The following is a 16,890-nucleotide window of genomic DNA, read 5'->3' as shown; positions in this document are numbered from 1 at the left end:
TAATTGGCCAACTAATATATATAGAAAAAATTAGCCGGGCATGGTGGCGCATGCCTGTAGTCCCAGCTACTCGGGAGGCTGAGGCAGTAGGATGGCTTGAGCCCAGGAGTTTGAGGTTGCTGTGAGCTAGGCTGACGCCATGGCACTCAGTCTAGCCTGGGCAACAAAGTGAGACGCTGTCTCAAAGAAAAAAAAAAAAGAATGATGCTATAAGCATTGGCATACAAATCTTTGTATGAATACATGTTTTTATTTTTCTCAGGTAGATTCCTAGGAGTGCAATTGCTGGGTCTTATGGTAAATATATGTCGAACATTTTAAGAAACTGCCAAACTGTTTTCCAAGTTGTTTGTAAAATTTTCCAAATTCCAAACCAGGAATGTATGAGGTTTCCAATTTCTCCACAGCTTCACTAACACTTCATATGGTCTATCTTTTTTATTATGGCCATTCTAGAGGTTAAGAACAGATATCTCATTGCAATTATAATTAGTATTTTCCTAATGACTGATGATACTAAGCATCTTTTCAGGTGCTTATTCCTATGTTTTCTTTGGTAAGATACCTATTGAAATCTTTTGCTCATTTTTAAAATGAATTGTTATATTATCATTCCAAGAGATATTTATAAATTCTGATTAAAAGGACTTTATGAGATATGTCACTTACAAATTTCTCTTTCAATCTGTGACTTGTCTTTTCATTTTGTAATGATGTCTCTTCATTTTTTAATGATGTTTTTTGAAGTACAACAGTTTTTAATTTTGAGGGAATTCCACTTTCTGAATATTTTTTAGTGGATCATGCTTTTGGTATTGTATCTAAGAACCCTTTGCCTAACTTAAGATAACAAAGTTTTCTTCATGAACATTCATAGGTTTTCCTTTTAGATTTAAATCTATGATCTACCTCGTGTTAATTGTTTACATGCTTATGTGACGTATGGTGTGAGGAAGGGGTCCAACCTTATATTTTTGTATGTGTATGTTCATTTATACCAGCACTATCTGTTGAAAAGTCTATTATTTCACTCCATTGAATTGTCTTGGCACCATTGTCAAAAACTAATTGACCATAAATGTAAGAAGTTATTTCTGGACTCTTAATTATGTTCCATTTGATCTGTATGTTTATTCTTATGCCATTACCACACTGTCTTGATTACTGTAGGTAAGTTTTAAAATAGGGAAGGGTACATTCTCGAACTTTGTTCTTCTTTTTCAAAATTGTTTTAGTTATTCTGTGTCCTGTGCATTTCCATGTAAAATTTAAAATCATTTATCAATGTCTACACAAAAGCCTGCTGAGATTTTGATGGGGATTGCATTGCATTTGTAGATCAATTTTGGAAAAATTTCCATCTTAACAATATTGAGTCTTCTCACCTGTGAACCTGAAATGTCTCTCCATTTATATAGCTCTTTTAAAAATTTCTCTTGGTAATGTTCTATAGTTTACAATGTGCAAGTTTTACACTTCTTTTGTTAAACTTATTCCTCAGTATTTTATTCTTTTTTGATGCTATTATAAACCAAATTGTTTTCTTAAATATCATTTTCAGATTTTTCATTGCTCATGTATACAAATACAGTTACTTGTTATGTATTGCTCTTGCTACCTTGCTGAACTCACTTATTAGTTCTAGTTGTTTTTTGTGGGTTCCTTAGGGTTTTCTACATATAGGATCATGTTAACAGCAAGTAAAGACAGTTTTATCTTTTTCTTTTTAGTATAAATTATTTATATTTCTTCTTCTTGCCTGATTGCACTGACTAGAACAACCAGTATGATATTGGATAGAAGTGGCAAGAGCAGACACTTTTATCTTGTTCTTGGTCTTAAGGGAAAGCAGTCAGTCTTTCGCCATTTGGTATGATTATGATGTTAGCTGTATATTTTTCATAGATAACCTTTGTCAGGTTGAAGAAGTTCCCTTCAATTCCTTGTTTGTTGAGTGTTTTTTTAAAAACCATTAATGGATTTTGCCCAATGTTTTTACTGCATCTATTTAGATGATAATGTATGGTGGCTTTCCCCTTTTTTTTCTTTTTATTTCAGCACATTATGGGGGTACAAATGTTTAGGTTACGTGTGTTGCTCTTGCCTGCTCCCCCCTGCCACCCAAGTCAGAGCTTTAAGCATGTCCATCCACCAGATGGTGTGCATCACACTCATTATGTTTATATATACCCATCCCCTCCTCCCCACTCCCATTTGCCCGACACCCGATAAATGTTATTCCTATATGTCCACTTAGGTGTTGATCTGTTAATACCAATTTGCTGGTGAGTACATGTGGTGCTTGTTTTTCCATTCTTGGGATACTGCACTTAGTAGAATGGACTCCAGCTCTACTCAGGAAAATACAAGAGGTGCCAAATCACTGTTGTTTCTTATAGCTGAATAGTACTCCATGGTATACATATATGACATTTTATTAATCCACTCATGTATGATGGACACTTGGGTTGTTTCCACATCTTTGCAATTGTGAATTGTGCTGCTATAAACATTCGAGTACAGATGTCTTTTTTATAGAATGCCTTTTGTTCTTTTGGGTAGATGTCTAGTAATGGGATTGCTGGATCAAATCAAATGGTAGATCTACTTGTATCTCTTTAAGGTATCTCCATATTGCTTTCCACAGGGGTTTCACTAGTTTGCTATTAACATAGTGTATTACATTAATTACTTTTCCTATGTTGAACTGACCTTACAATCCTGGAATAAATCCCACTTGGTCATAGTATATAATCCTTTTTATCTGTTGCTATCTTCAGTTTACTAGTATTTTGTTGAGGATTTTTGTCACTGTATTCATAAGGGATATTGACTTATACTTTTTCTTTTCTTATGATGTCTTTATCTGGTTTTGGTATCAGGGTTATATTGGCCTCATAGAATGAGCTTGTAAATATTTCCACCTCTATTTTCTGGAAGAGTTTGTGGAGAATTGGTATTAAATATTTATTTCTTTTTTGAATATTTGATAGAATTAATCAGTGAAACCATCTGAACCTGATTGAGTTTTAGTGGGATTTGTACATTTATCAATATTGGTAAAAATAAAGAAAGAAAGAAAATAGTCATTGCTTTGGTGTTTAAAAAAACTGTTTTATGGGAATTTTCATTATATTATGATTTTGAAATATACATATAAACCTCACCTGTCTAAAAATAAGCATACTATCTAAAACACAAATGGAAACCTAAGAAAGAAGGGGAAAAAAACAGCCTTCCAGTACTCAAAGTAGGTGCCCCATTGTCCATGTATTTTATTCAATAGGAGAGCACCACAGAATTCCATGGAGAGTCTATTTACTCTTATAGAACATGAAATGCTAACAGGTTTGGATATCTGGGTCCCCATTTTATGTTAGATTAGAAGTCTCAATTTATTATGACATGTTCTAAACTTTGACTTTAGGGTACTTCAATAACCAGGAAATGATTCTTATAAATCTGACAGAGAGGAAGGATGCGTAAAAATGATAAAGAAGAAAAAAGAATCCAAAAATCAAAACAGTCTAGGGCCATTTATGTGAAGGGCTGATAATCCTGACTACCTCAATTGCCTTCATAGGCATAGTTCTATAATAGATGTATATAACAATAAACTGGAGACATCTAGAAAAGAGTAAAATTATGATCATGGATAAAATGCCAGCTATTTGGAAAATCCAAAATGATTCCTAGGAATCTAGATAGCTGGGGATTTACTAGATTTCGAGTGTATGGAGTGATCAATTGGCTGTGACTTGCTTGCATTGTGGTTGGCATTTATATTCCCCTTTCTTGATAATATATCATCAGGATGGAGTGAGATTAGGGGGCTGTATTAGTTTGATAGGGTTGCCATAACAAAATATCAGAGACTGGGTGGCTTAAATGACAAAAATGTATGTTCTCACAGTTCTGGAGGTTAGAAGTCCAAGATCAAGCTGTCGCCAGGGTTGGTTTCTGCTGAGGTCTTTCTCCTTGGCTAGCAGTTGGCCCCCTTGTTGTGTGTTCACAGGATCTTTTTACTGCTTGCTCACATTCCTAGTGTGTCCAATTTTTTTCTTCTTGTAAGGATACCAACCATATTTGATTAGGGCCTGCCCTAATGGTCTCATTTCATCTTTATAGGCCCTATCTCTAAATATAGTCACATTCTGTGGTACTAGGGGTTAGGACTTAAACATATGATCTTGGTCAGGGGGACAAAGTTCAACCTATATCAGTAGCGGATTGGTAGTAGGAGAGATCATAAATGGAAAATGGGAGAAGAAAAATCTAATAAAATATTCAACTATAATCCTGGAGCCTTTAAGACCTACACTTGGTCTGTGACTTCCTGTACTGAGACCTCATAGCAACCCACTGCTTCTGGTTCAAAAAGGGCCATTTCCACTTCCCACGCCCCCGCAAAAACATAAATATACGTAAAGCATGGGGTGAGAGGCATGGGGCTGCACTGACTGCAAAGAAAGGTCTGTTTAAAGGAGGCCAGAGGGTATGTTCGGTGCTCTATTGCTTAACCCCTAAATGGTAATGTGAAAAATGTTACTTTTTCTATCATGCAGCTGAACTGGGAGACTTTCATGAAGAAACAGTTAGGAAGCATCTGGCACAGACCCAGTACTTACCAAACCAAGACTGTTTAGAGAGCAAGATCATGCACTTTCATCAGAAGCACATGTACGTACTTTAACTGGCACCTGCTTCCCCAAGTAGAGAACACTGAAGTTGGGGACAGCCTCTTAAAAGCAAGCCCTTAAGCCTGAGAAGCTTTAGGCTCAAGAAAATGCTGAGCTCCTCGTGAAGCACTTATGGTGGAAGTGTCATTCTTGCTGCATTTATTAGGCTCATAAATTCTTTCCCTTTTCAGTGGCAGGAGCCCAGCTGAATCTGACGTTCTGCTACTGGACATAGCAAGGAAGCTGGATATGTATGGCATCAGGCCTCACCCTGCCAGTGATGGCGAAGGGACGCAGATTCACCTGGCTGTTGCTCACATGGGAGTCCTGGTGTTACGGGTAACAGCTCTTTCCTCTCAAGCCCTTCAGCTTGAGGGCGTTATCTTGGCTCAAACTCGGGTGTTCATTCCCAAAGTGATTCCACGCCTCAGTCTTCCCACCAGCTGGAAAAGGAAGTGATTTATTGTATTTACTTGTAATTGATAGTTAATCTATTATATTTACCTTCAGTTGCATGACAAGTATGCATTACAAACTGATAAACATGGGTACCTGTAGGGAATAGTTACAGGGGGACAGAAGTAGGAGTGACAGTAATAAGAGTAAGACTTCTCAACATATATATCTTTTTGTATACCTTTGATTTTTGGACAATGTAAATAGATTCCCTATTGCACAAACAACAACCGAAGAAAACTAAACTGTTTGGGCAGACCAGGAAAGGCAAAAGGGTTTAGAGGAGCTAGGAATGGTTGAAGCCTGCAGTAATCAAATAGAATATGCTAGAGGAGGTTCTGTCTGAGCTGACAAGAAGGCTTGACTATGTGGAAGGCTTTTTGGGTAGGGAGAATGAGACTACAGGAGAAAAGCACAGAGTTGGATATAATGGTGTTTTGGGGGGCAATGGGACTGTAGGTTGTATATTCAGTATAAATGGGGCAGTGAGATACAGCCAAGACCTGATGCAGGCAGTGAGGAGCTACTAAAGTTATGTGAACAAATGGAGTGGCAAAAGAGAGAGGGCATTTTATTTTTCTTAGCAGATGAATCTGGAAACATGAGAAAGGGGCGAGATTAGAGATGCTATTACAGTAATCCTTTCCTATTGTGATCTCCCTGTCCTGGATAGGAATCTTCCCTAGGCACCCCCCTTCTTGCCTGCATTCCACAGCAGCCTTGTATCCCACCTGGAATGCCCTCTTTGGCCATACCTTCTACCTAGTGTGATAGGATTAATCTACATGAGAGATGGGTCAAGGGTGGTCCCATTCACGAAGTGCATTTTCTTTTTTTTTTTTTTTTTGTTTTTTTTGAGACAGAGTCTCACTTTGTTGCCCGGGCTAGAGTGAGTGCCATGGCGTCAGCCTAGCTCACAGCAACCTCAGACTCCTGGGCTCAAGCAATCCTGCTGCCTCAGCCTCCCGAGTAGCTGGGACTACAGGCATGCGCCACCATTCCCGGCTAATTTTTTTCTATATATATATTAGTTGGCCAATTAATTTCTTTCTATTTATAGTAGAGACGGGGTCTCGCTCTTGCTCAGGTTGGGTTTGAACTCCTGAGCTTAAACAATCCACCCGCCTTGGCCTCCCAGAGAGCTAGGATTATAGGTGTGAGCCACCGCACCCGGCCTCTTTTTTTTGTTTTTTTGAGACAGAGTGTCACTCTGTTTCCTGGGCTACAGTGCCGTGGCGTCAGCCTAGCTCACAGCAACCTCAAACTCCTGGGCTCAAGCAATCCTCCTGCCTCAGCCTCCCAAGTAGCTGGGACTATAGGCATGCACCACCATGCCCGGCTAATTTTTTCTATATATTTTTAGTTGGCCAATTACTTTCTTTCTATTTTTAGTGGAGACGGGGTCTCACTCTTGCTCAGGCTGGTTTCGAACTCCTGACCTTGAGTGATCCTCCACCTCAGCCTCCCAGAGTGCTAGAATTATAGGCGTGAGCCACCACGCCTGGCCCTATGAAGTGCATTTTCTATCAGGTTTGCACTGTTTTATAGGCCAACTTGTGTTGACACATTCTGAAACTTACCATGTGTTTCTTTATAGGGAAATACAAAGATCAATACTTTCAACTGGGCGAAAATCCGCAAGTTGAGTTTTAAGAGAAAGCATTTTCTTATCAAACTCCATGCCAACATCTTGGTAAGTAGCTTTCTAATATATATGTGTGTATATATATATGTATGTATATATATATATATGTATGTGTATATATATATATATGTGTGTATATATATATATATATATATATATATACTTTCTGTTCACTTAGAATTTTAGGGTTGTTTCTATAAATGGTTTAAATACAAGTGGTGAGAGCTGGCTGGCCCTGAGGGGCAATGTGCCTTTTCTTGTGCCTCTACAGAGCTTTAGTCCCATTTTTACTAAAGGTAAAACACTGAGAAATCTGATTGGCAGTTTGAAATGAATAAAGTATTAGGAAAATGGGGTAGCTGGGCTAAAAGGCAAGTCTTCATGGCAACTAGGGATTTGATGAATCAAATGGGAGTGACCAGATCCAGGACTAAGGACATATTCATTTGATGTTATCTGTTATGTTTTACAAAGTATCTTCACCACTTTCCTTAAGCAAAAATTATTGAACACCTACCATATGCCAAAGCCAAGCACAATGTGGGAGGGGGTATACATGTAAGCAAAAGAAGCAATTATTTTGCAAAGCTGCATTGTACACAGGAGACGTTGGTGCTAGAAAGGGTGTTCTTTTATGATCATACAAAAATGAAAAATGTGTATTAACTAATTGTTGACCTACTGAAGATCCAGCAGTTTGGGCTTCATTCTCTGGATTTTGATCATATATAAAAGTGTTCACTTGAGCAGTTCAGGAGACTGGATCCAATGTGAAGCTCATGGAGAGCCTCAGGGGCTGCATATTGGAACCTGGAAAGGAACAAGAAAAGGGGAGTCAGTGTAGTGGGTTGATGGGGCTGCTGAAAACAAGGCTGCAAACACACTGTGTAGCCTTGGGTTTTGGGGGCTGTATAGGGAGTGAGGGAATGGGGAAAACTTGAACTTTGTGTATGGAAGGCCAAGCTCCCCTAGGAAATATTAGAATAAGCTAAGTGAGCAATATAGAACATCATAGAATAAAACAGCATATAGAGGAAGTGTTTCTAGCTGGTATATTAAAAAGACTCATGTGCATGTAATCATCCTATAAACCCTTCCATCTGTAAGGAAATCTCTTCCTCCCTCCCCTTTCCTGTTGGTCATTTATAACTTCTTGTCACCTTGAAAAGATGCCCTTTGATGTTCATTTTAACCTAATTTACAACTTCATAAAAATGTTCCTGGCAGAGATGAGGGAGTGAAAAAGCATTTAAGGTGAGGGGAGTGTGCAAAGCAAGATTTGCTTCTTAGAGAAGGCTCTGTTTGTGAGCAGTGGCCCTGTCTCTTCCTCAGAAGGTTGCCAATCATTAGGTTTCAGTAGGTGTGAAGCCTACAGGGAGCCAAGTGGAAAATCAGAAGCTGCATGGGCTGCTGGACCGATAGTTTGGAAGGGTTGGAATTTGAAGGTCTTTGATATTCCTAAAGGATGTTTTGCTTCATGGAAATTGGTTTATACAGGTGCTGTGCAAGGACACCTTGGAGTTCACCATGGCCAGCCGAGATGCCTGCAAGGCTTTCTGGAAGACTTGTGTGGAGTACCATGCTTTCTTTAGGCTTTCTGAAGAGCCCAAATCAAAGCCTAAAACCCTACTCTGCAGCAAGGGCTCAAGTTTCCGCTACAGGTAATTAAATATCACACACAGGCAAACTACACACATTGCTTCTTTTCAAATAACATGGGAGGCATAGGAGTTGTTCCAACTCTGGGAGCCATAAATAATCCATTTCAGTCACTTCAAAGATCATACCCTTTACTGCTCATTCTCTGTGTGACACATTAAGTCAATGTTTCCTAACTTGGAAGCAGGGGGAGGGGGACACCCTACCCAAGGTGGGATCAGAATTTCAGCAAGGGTCATGGGGACATACGTAGTTTGAGAATATATGTTCAATCAGCCTATTTTTTCCCCCATATATCCAACTTATATGCAAGCCATGGAAAGGAAAGCTCAACAGACATCCTTTTGGTATTAAAAGATAGAATGAGAAAGCACTGGAGGGTATAAGGGATTAAAAAGATTGAGCAATATGGCGCTGGAGGCTCCTCACTGCAGGTCACACCTTGGAGGAATAGAAGCGAGGCTGAATTAAGATCTTATTTTTACTTGAACTCACCAGCCTAGGAATTTTTCTGAAGAGCTTTTCAAAACTCTTAGGTAAAGTTAAAAAAATGTGGATCGAATGCTTCCACATAAAGGATTTTTCTAATAGTGGAATCCTGACTTAGTCAAAATTGAGATCTAAAAACCTGACATATTTCTGATGGACTCTTTTCAGAGCACATTCTACAAATCTCTGCCTTCTGAAACAGATGATACTGAGCATATTTTGCCCTTTTCTTAATGACCTGAGTTATTATAAACATCACTTATTATCCTTTGCAGGCAGCTGTAGAGCAGTGATGGCCTCAGGGCGGGGGAAGCATGTCAGGCCCTGCACTTCAGTGATAAATGGCCCAGACTTTTTGGGTTTTATTATTCTTGTGATTTCTTTTTTGGCTCTTTTTTTCTCCCAGCAGTGAGCTGGCTTTCTTTGCTAGTGTATGCCTGACTGGAGCAATCCTTTTCTACTGTTTAGTTAGCTGCTTTTCTTCTATCATGGATTGGGAAACCAGATAAATAACCTCATTAGAAGTAGTACGTAAAATAAGTCAGTTGACTCTGATTTGGAGGTAGAAGAAAGGCCTTTGAAGGAAAGTGTGTTAGTTTTAAAATTCCAAATTTTTAGCTGTTGTGTATCCCTGCTCAGCAGTGTTTTAAAAAGGGCTGCGTTCTTAGGAGTTGAGGTTGCTCTCTGCCTGGTCCTTGGGCAAGTAGGTGTTAGCACTAATGTGATGGACAAAAATTCACAACATATGTCATTCATCCAGACTCTCTGGGTTTCAAAAAAATGAGGCTTCCAACTTTTAGTAGTCTATTGGCTTCTGATTCAATTAATAGTTTTTATCTTTTCCTTATAATAGTGGAAGAACTCAAAGGCAACTTTTGGAATATGGGAAAAAAGGGAGGTTGAAGAGCTTGCCATTTGAAAGGTACATGCTTTTGTTTATCTCATGTTGATTTCAAGTTGCATTTCGAGATTTATATGTGTCCTGGTATTCACAGGAGGGCCATTTCAATGACTTCTCTGTTTGGGGATTTCAGGAAGCATTATCCATCTCAGTACCATGAACGACAGTGCAGGTCCTCGCCAGACCTCCTCTCTGATGTGTCAAAACAAGTAAGCTTTCTGAAAATTCCTACTTCTTTAGTTAAATGTCATTCGTCCAAATTTCAAATGCTTCCAAGAATGGATTCTGCCAGAATCCCAGTGTGTAAAAGGGTTACTCTGTTTGAGTAGGTTAGCCTCCCGAGAAGGTCTGTCAGCTCAGTCTTTCCTGCCAATAGAAGACTATTTAGCAAACTACCACTCGTGTGTACCTTATAGACTGGAAGGATCTGGCATATCTTCAAATTGCAACCTATATTGTTAACATCTTGCAAAATGCAGATCCAAACGAATTTCTATGGCTTTGAATTTTTAAAAACAAAAGCTCTGCTTTTTTTAATCTATGAGAATCTTAAGAGGAAGGTATAAGATCTTGGGTTAAGGTTTTAAAATATTTTTGCTGTGTAATTTAATTCTGTAACTTAATTTAAAGACAAAGTGTTGATCCCCTAATACTGTGAGATGATGACTTCCTTTGAAATTTATAGTATGAACCTTGTTAATTATTTTTCTCTTGCTTTCTTTTTTCTTTTTTTTTTTTTTTTTTGAGACAGAGTCTCGCTTTGTTGCCCAGGCTAGAGTGAGTGCCATGGCGTCAGCCTAGCTCACAGCAACCTCAATCTCCTGGGCTCAAGCAATCCTCCTGCCTCAGCCTCCCGAGTAGCTGGGACTATAGGCATGCACCACCATGCCCAGCTAATTTTTTCTATATTTTATTTGGCCAATTAATATCTTTCTATTTATAGTAGAAACGGGATCTCGCTCTTGCTCAGGCTGGTTTCGAACACCTGACCTTGAGCAATCCGCCCGTCTCGGCCTCCCAGAGTGCTAGGATTACAGGTGTGAGCCACTGCGCCTGGCCTCTTGCTTTCTGTAAAAAAATAATTATAGGTCTCACAAACTCTCATGGCTTCATTCAAGTCACAGGCAGTTTGTATCCAAAAGGCATCAGATATAATGATGAAAGGGACCATCTAGTATATGATTCTTCCATGCCAATCACAGCCCTCCTCTGCACCATCTTACAGGAAATAGAGAGGAGGCTGAAGCAGCAAGGTTGGAAGAGTTGTCTAAGGTCACACAGCAAGTCAGAGACAGAGACAGGACTAACAACACAGGTCTCCTGGTTCATTGATAGCCATATAGCTACCAATCCAAACGCTTGAAGTACATACATTCAGAGTCTGGAAGTGGGATGGCATTGAGAAAGAATAGTGTCATGTGTACATTTTAACACAGAAATGGGCATGTGGTACAAGTTATCATCCTTTATATATTTATCCACCCTGGAGCAGAACCCGGATTGAAATGATCATGTGAAAAACTACCTTTTCAAAATTCGAGGCTAATGTAGATCCCTGCCCCCACCCCAACTAAATGGCTTTCTCCTTCTTTCACCAATGTGTCCTTTCTCTCAAGGTGGAAGATTTGAGGCTAGCATATGGTGGCGGGTACTACCGAAATGTGAATGGAGTGCACGCGTCTGAGCCCGTGCTGGACAGCAGGAGGAGGAACTCTGCAGTGGAGGTGACATTTGCAGCCGAACTAGAGCATTCCAAACCAGAGGCGGATCCCACATTGTTACATCAGTCCCAAAGCAGTTCCTCTTTCCCTTTTATTTATACAGACCCTGTCTTTAACACTTACCCTGATCCTGACCCTGATCCCAGAGACTTCTTTGAGGAGAGGAGTCCTCTAAGCTCCTTCCAAACAAGCTGTAAGTTTGCTGACAGTCACATGAGCACGTCTTCTGGCCTCACAAGCAAAGTGAGTCCAGCAAGGCAGCTAACTTACACAGATGTGCCCTATATTCCTTGTACTAGTCAGCAGGTTGATATCATGCCTCCCCAAGTCTTTTTTTATGTGGACAAGCCACCTCAGGTGTCAAGACAATCTCCAATCTTGGCAGAGGAAGGCTCAAGGCCAGACAGCTATATAGAGCTAACTGCAATGAAGTCAGCCAAAAGAAGCCCAAGAAATATCAGAATGAAGAGCTTTCAGCAAGACCTTCAAGAACTCCATGAAGCGATGGCCAGGACTAGCGGTAGGAGCAACATCAACGTAGATCTAGAAGAGGAAGACCCAAATTTAGAAGACACGTTTGCATATAACATTCCAGAGCAAACCCCCAAACGGTCCCAGAGTCAATCAGACATGAAAACCATCCGTTTTCCTTTTGGGTCAGAATTTAGACCTTTAGGGCCTTGTCCTGCTCTCAGTCGTAAAGCAGACCTGTTTACATGTATGTTTGACGAGCAGGAGTTCCCAGCAGTTCTAACCGATCAGAGTACAGCAGAAAGATATGTAGCTAGTGAATCCAGTGATTTGGAATCAGAGATTCTTAAACCAGACTACTACTCTTTGTATGGCAAAGGAATAAGGTCACCCATGGCCAGAATCCGCTTGTCTTCTGGTAGTCTACAGCTAGATGAAGAAGATGAAGATGTTTCTTTCAACACACCAACCGCTGAAGACAGGACTTTGCTAAAACCATGTAATTACTTTTTAGCTTAAAAAGTGTAAATTCTATGAACATTTTGGGGCCGGTTCCATGTTATCAACTTAGGCAAAAAATAATGAACCTTTTGTAGAAACCATTTTCTTTTTTTTTTTTTTTGAGACAGAGTCTCGCTTTGTTGTCCAGGCTAGAGTGAGTGCCGTGGCGTCAGCCTAGCTCACAGCAACCTCAAACTCCTGGCTCAAGCAATCCTCCTGCCTCAGCCTCCCGAGTAGCTGGGACTACAGGCATTTGCCACCATGCCTGGCTAATTTTTTGTATATATATTAGTTGGCCAATTAATTTCTTTCTATTTATAGTAGAGACGGGGTTTCGCTCTTGCTCAGGCTGGTTTCGAACTCCTGACCTCGAGCAATCCACCCGCCTCGGCCTCCCAGAGAGCTAGGATAACAGGCGTGAGCCACCGCGCCCGGCCCCATTTTCTTAATTACTATGAATTTATTGGTGTTAAGGGAATCTTCTAATTTGGGGCACCTAGCTTATGGAAAGCTGCTGCCTCATTCCTCGAGCTTCACACTTCTATTCCCTCTGCAAGGATTCTGTAACATGCCCTCTACTCACCAGCACCGTGGTGGGGCAAGGTGGGTATGCCATCTCCGTTACACATTTCCTCACAGAGACATTATAGGTGAAGGTCAGGTTCTTCAACACTGAAGAATGGTCATAGTATGGGTTGGCATATGGAATTGGTTTCTAATGACATCTAGTGATTTAGTAGATTGTGACTGTGTTGATCATTTTGTTCTTAAACAATACTGAACAAAGGTTTCAGTCCTTATTATTTGTGTGTAGCCCAGTAAAAATGGTCTTGTTTTATGTTTAAAAAGTTCATATGTTTTAACATATGTAGGGGAGCATGGCCCTCCTAAATCCTCAGGTACAAGGTGGTGGCATAGATCTTCTCAACAGAATACAAGTTTAGAATGAATCTAGGACTTGGCAGAATTCTAAACCTAGGAAATTAATGAATTAAATCAATTTCTAAAGCCATATACATACCTGGTAAGGATGTTATGATGTTTGATGTATAACTTCTATATTCTTAACTATCTACTATATGTAGTAAAGATAGCCATTAAAAGGTCAGTTTATGTAATATTTCCTGCCAGAATTTATTTTTTGCCAATGTTTTTGCATGTACATAGGCAAGGAAATGAGATGAATGTCATTGTAATAAACAGTAATGGAAAATCCATGTAATTAAAAAATAAGTTATAAGCACAGACTTTGTTTTAATCAATTTCAGAAGTGATTGGTTCTTGTCTAATGCTAAGGGAAGGGACAGTTACAGAACAAGGAAAAGGAGGGAGGTGAGTAAAAATGTATGGTTGGGGCAAAAAAGTGGTAGAATGGAAGAGGAGCTGAAAAGAGAAAGGATAGTTCTGACATCAGGCAGAGTTAATGAATGAAAATTCTATTCTGAATCCATTTAGAATTTCCTTACTGGTCCTTCTGGAAGGTATAGCATCCTATTTGAGAACTTTGTTTATTGATTTTAATGTTAAATCCAATATATTTACAAGATAATATAAAGTACTAACCTCAAAGAAATGATGCAATTATAGGGGCAAGCTATTGGTACATATAACTTAATGGAGAAAAGATGTATGGAACAGTTTCCTTACGCTCCTAGTCCTTACATTAGAAAAATCCCTTTTGATATGTCTCATTCCACCCCTTTCCTACATTCTAGCACTTTCTTTTCCAATAACTCACAAGTCTAGAGTAGCTATTTAAAAATAAAAATATATTGAAGCCCAATCACCTATATATTAATCCTATAGATCCCTGGAGCTATTATATATTACATTCACCCTCAACCTTTTCTTTAAGAAAAACTCAAACTCCTTTATGTTATATGCTATTGCTCATCTCAGTTTCTGAAAATCTTCGCTAAATTTATGTCTACATATGGTCTCCTAATAAAGCAGTGATTAGGGTGACCATATAATTTATTGTCCAACCCAGGACATTTTCCAGTGAAAGGGGACCTCTTTAATAATTTTGTCAAGACAGGAGGCAGAAATCAGGACAGATACTCATTGTAGCTATAATCAATGCTTAATAAAATGTGAGGAATATCTTCTAGTTTCCAACAGAAACTTTGGTTTTAGTGTTCCAACAATAAATTAAAGGTCAAAGGAGGAATAATTTGAAACAAATGAAACACCACACCACATCTCCACTTCAAGGAAAAGAAACATTGAGGACCATGAAATTTAAATATTTATTTTTAAAAACCCAAAAACACTGGAATACGTATGCTTCACCTAGAAACAGTTTACAGGACTAATAACTATAATGAATAAACAATAAAATTTGTATTTGGGATACAATTGTGTTGCGAAGTTTCAAATAAGCAATTTATAAATTTGTTGCTTTTACTTTTATAAAAATATTCATTTAAATCCATGATATGAGTTGCAAAATTAATTTCCAGAACTCTACAGTTTATAAACTGTGATTGAGTTGCAGTTACATAGCAGGTGAAAAATTTAACTGAACCATTACTTCAAAATACAATACATTAAAAGTAATTGTTACAGCATAGGCACCAATTAAAACAATTTTCTTAACATATGACACCACAATAACTTTCTCAAGTATCTATATTATGTTTTTTTTTTTTTAAAAAGAAGATGTGATGGCCACTTAGACTGAAATCTGTATTCTTTACCTGAAGAACACCTTTCTTCTAATATTTGGCAATTATTCAGATAAAAAATGAATTGTGCAAAAGCCAAATTGTGCAGATCAAAACAATAAAACATTAACTATCAAAACTAACTAATATCAATAATTCTACAACTACTGAAATATAGCCCCAGTTCAGAACTTAGGAAGGCATAATATATATATTGGGCTTAAAAGGAAAAGGTATTACCCACTTAATAGTACCATAAATATAAGTGAAAATTAACTGTACAATCTAACTTATGTTCGAATGGACAGAAATCATCTTGTACTGTGGTTATTTTCATATGAACTAGAAAATGCTCATTTAAATACTCTTTGAAAAATGAACAAATGATGCTTATGGACTAATAATTATGAAGAATAAGACTGCATAAATAGTTTATAGGATAATTCACTACCATGAAAAAATATGCTGGTGTAAGTTATATTCATACCTGTTGATCAGGTATTTAATCACACGACAATCAGCTTTTTTTTAAAGCTCTCCAAATCCAAGCATATAGTATGCTGAAGATTTAAAACACAAAGCCAGACTAATTCCTCCAGTATCACCAACAAAATCTATCCTTGGCTAAATGATCTTGCTTGAAATTTCTAACCATGTTAAATAAGGATTAATTGCCTCTTCTATTTAAAAGATAAGGTAAATACTGCACACCAAGAGGTACCTCTGTTGCTACATGTTGCCTATAAATGCTTCAAACACAGGGCTCTCAAATGTGATTATCATTGAGCTTCCTGGAATATCATACCAACTTGGTAGATGAGTCAATACTTTTATAGATTTCATTTCGAAGAGCTTATTAAAAACTTCAGTTTTAAGAAGATACAACTTATTTTCACTTCCCCACCAATAGTCATTTTTAGAATATGCTTATGTTTTAAAAAAAGCTTTTCGAAGCTTGATAATTTACAAAGTTGAATATTTAGGATGACTTTGAAAGACCTGTATGTTTCATGAGTGTACAGTTAACTAAAGAACAAAACATGAAAGGTATTCATCCTAGTAACTTAAGAAATAATGATACCTAAAAGCAAAACTGTATCTCAACATTTACTAGAATACAGGCGAAACTATAGTATTAAAAGTTACTCCTTACAAAATAATCTCTTTAAAATATAAAATGACAAACACCATCACAAAATAGTCAAATAGCTTCTTCTAAATCTTCAATGTTGCAAAGATCCAAAAGGCACATGGAGCTCACGAGCTAAGCATTGTTAAGCTTGAAATAGCTTTGGTGGGTTTCTCTGGGTTCATATGAAACAGAAGCCAATAATAAGTTTCTTAGGAAGATTCATCTGCTGAACACCTATAAAATTAAGAAAAACTTAAATTGCTGCACAATATGCATATTTGTTTTTCATTTGTACAAACTCCGCAATGAAGAAACTGATTCAGCAAATGAGATAAATACTTTCTATGGAATTTCATCATGTAGATGTTAAAATATGAAAAAAAAATTCAAAAATTCCTTCTGCATCTGATTTCACAACTTCCAATTGTTTGCAAGTTGGAAAATAGATGGAAGTTTTCCATTGAAAACTAAGGGATTATAAGGGGAGCTTTAGTTTATGAGTACAAGTGGGCCTAATCAGGTAGAAAGCTCCTTGAGAGTGTGTAATTTTACAGGCCACATATTTTGTTC

The 16,890-nt window shown here is 38.1% G+C and overlaps 2 protein-coding genes across 3 annotated transcripts in view; one reads left to right on the top strand and one right to left on the bottom strand.

The window, feature by feature from the left end:
* The window catches only part of FRMD7 (FERM domain containing 7), a 49,706-nt gene extending 36,277 nt beyond the window's left edge, over positions 1-13,429 (top strand). The window contains exons 6-12 of the mRNA XM_012764745.2: positions 4,566-4,680; positions 4,871-5,018; positions 6,733-6,828; positions 8,278-8,441; positions 9,782-9,850; positions 9,963-10,038; positions 11,446-13,429. Coding sequence (XP_012620199.2) covers positions 4,566-4,680; positions 4,871-5,018; positions 6,733-6,828; positions 8,278-8,441; positions 9,782-9,850; positions 9,963-10,038; positions 11,446-12,540 — 1,763 coding nt within the window. The 3' untranslated portion in view covers positions 12,541-13,429. The remainder of the gene's footprint in view (positions 1-4,565; positions 4,681-4,870; positions 5,019-6,732; positions 6,829-8,277; positions 8,442-9,781; positions 9,851-9,962; positions 10,039-11,445) is intronic.
* Positions 13,430-14,752: 1,323 nt separating this feature from the next.
* STK26 (serine/threonine kinase 26) overlaps positions 14,753-16,890 on the bottom strand; it is a 59,429-nt gene continuing 57,291 nt past the window's right edge. For both annotated transcript variants that reach the window (XM_012764744.2, XM_012764743.2), the window contains one exon: positions 14,753-16,554. In XM_012764744.2, the coding sequence (XP_012620198.2) occupies positions 16,530-16,554 (25 nt within the window). In that variant the 3' untranslated portion in view covers positions 14,753-16,529. The remainder of the gene's footprint in view (positions 16,555-16,890) is intronic.

The sequence above is a fragment of the Microcebus murinus genome, chromosome X (assembly GCF_040939455.1).
Source record: "Microcebus murinus isolate Inina chromosome X, M.murinus_Inina_mat1.0, whole genome shotgun sequence".
In the NCBI taxonomy this organism is placed as follows: domain Eukaryota; kingdom Metazoa; phylum Chordata; class Mammalia; order Primates; family Cheirogaleidae; genus Microcebus; species Microcebus murinus.
The sequence above is the reverse complement of the archived record's forward strand: the minus strand, read 5'-3'. Positions and strand labels throughout refer to the sequence as shown.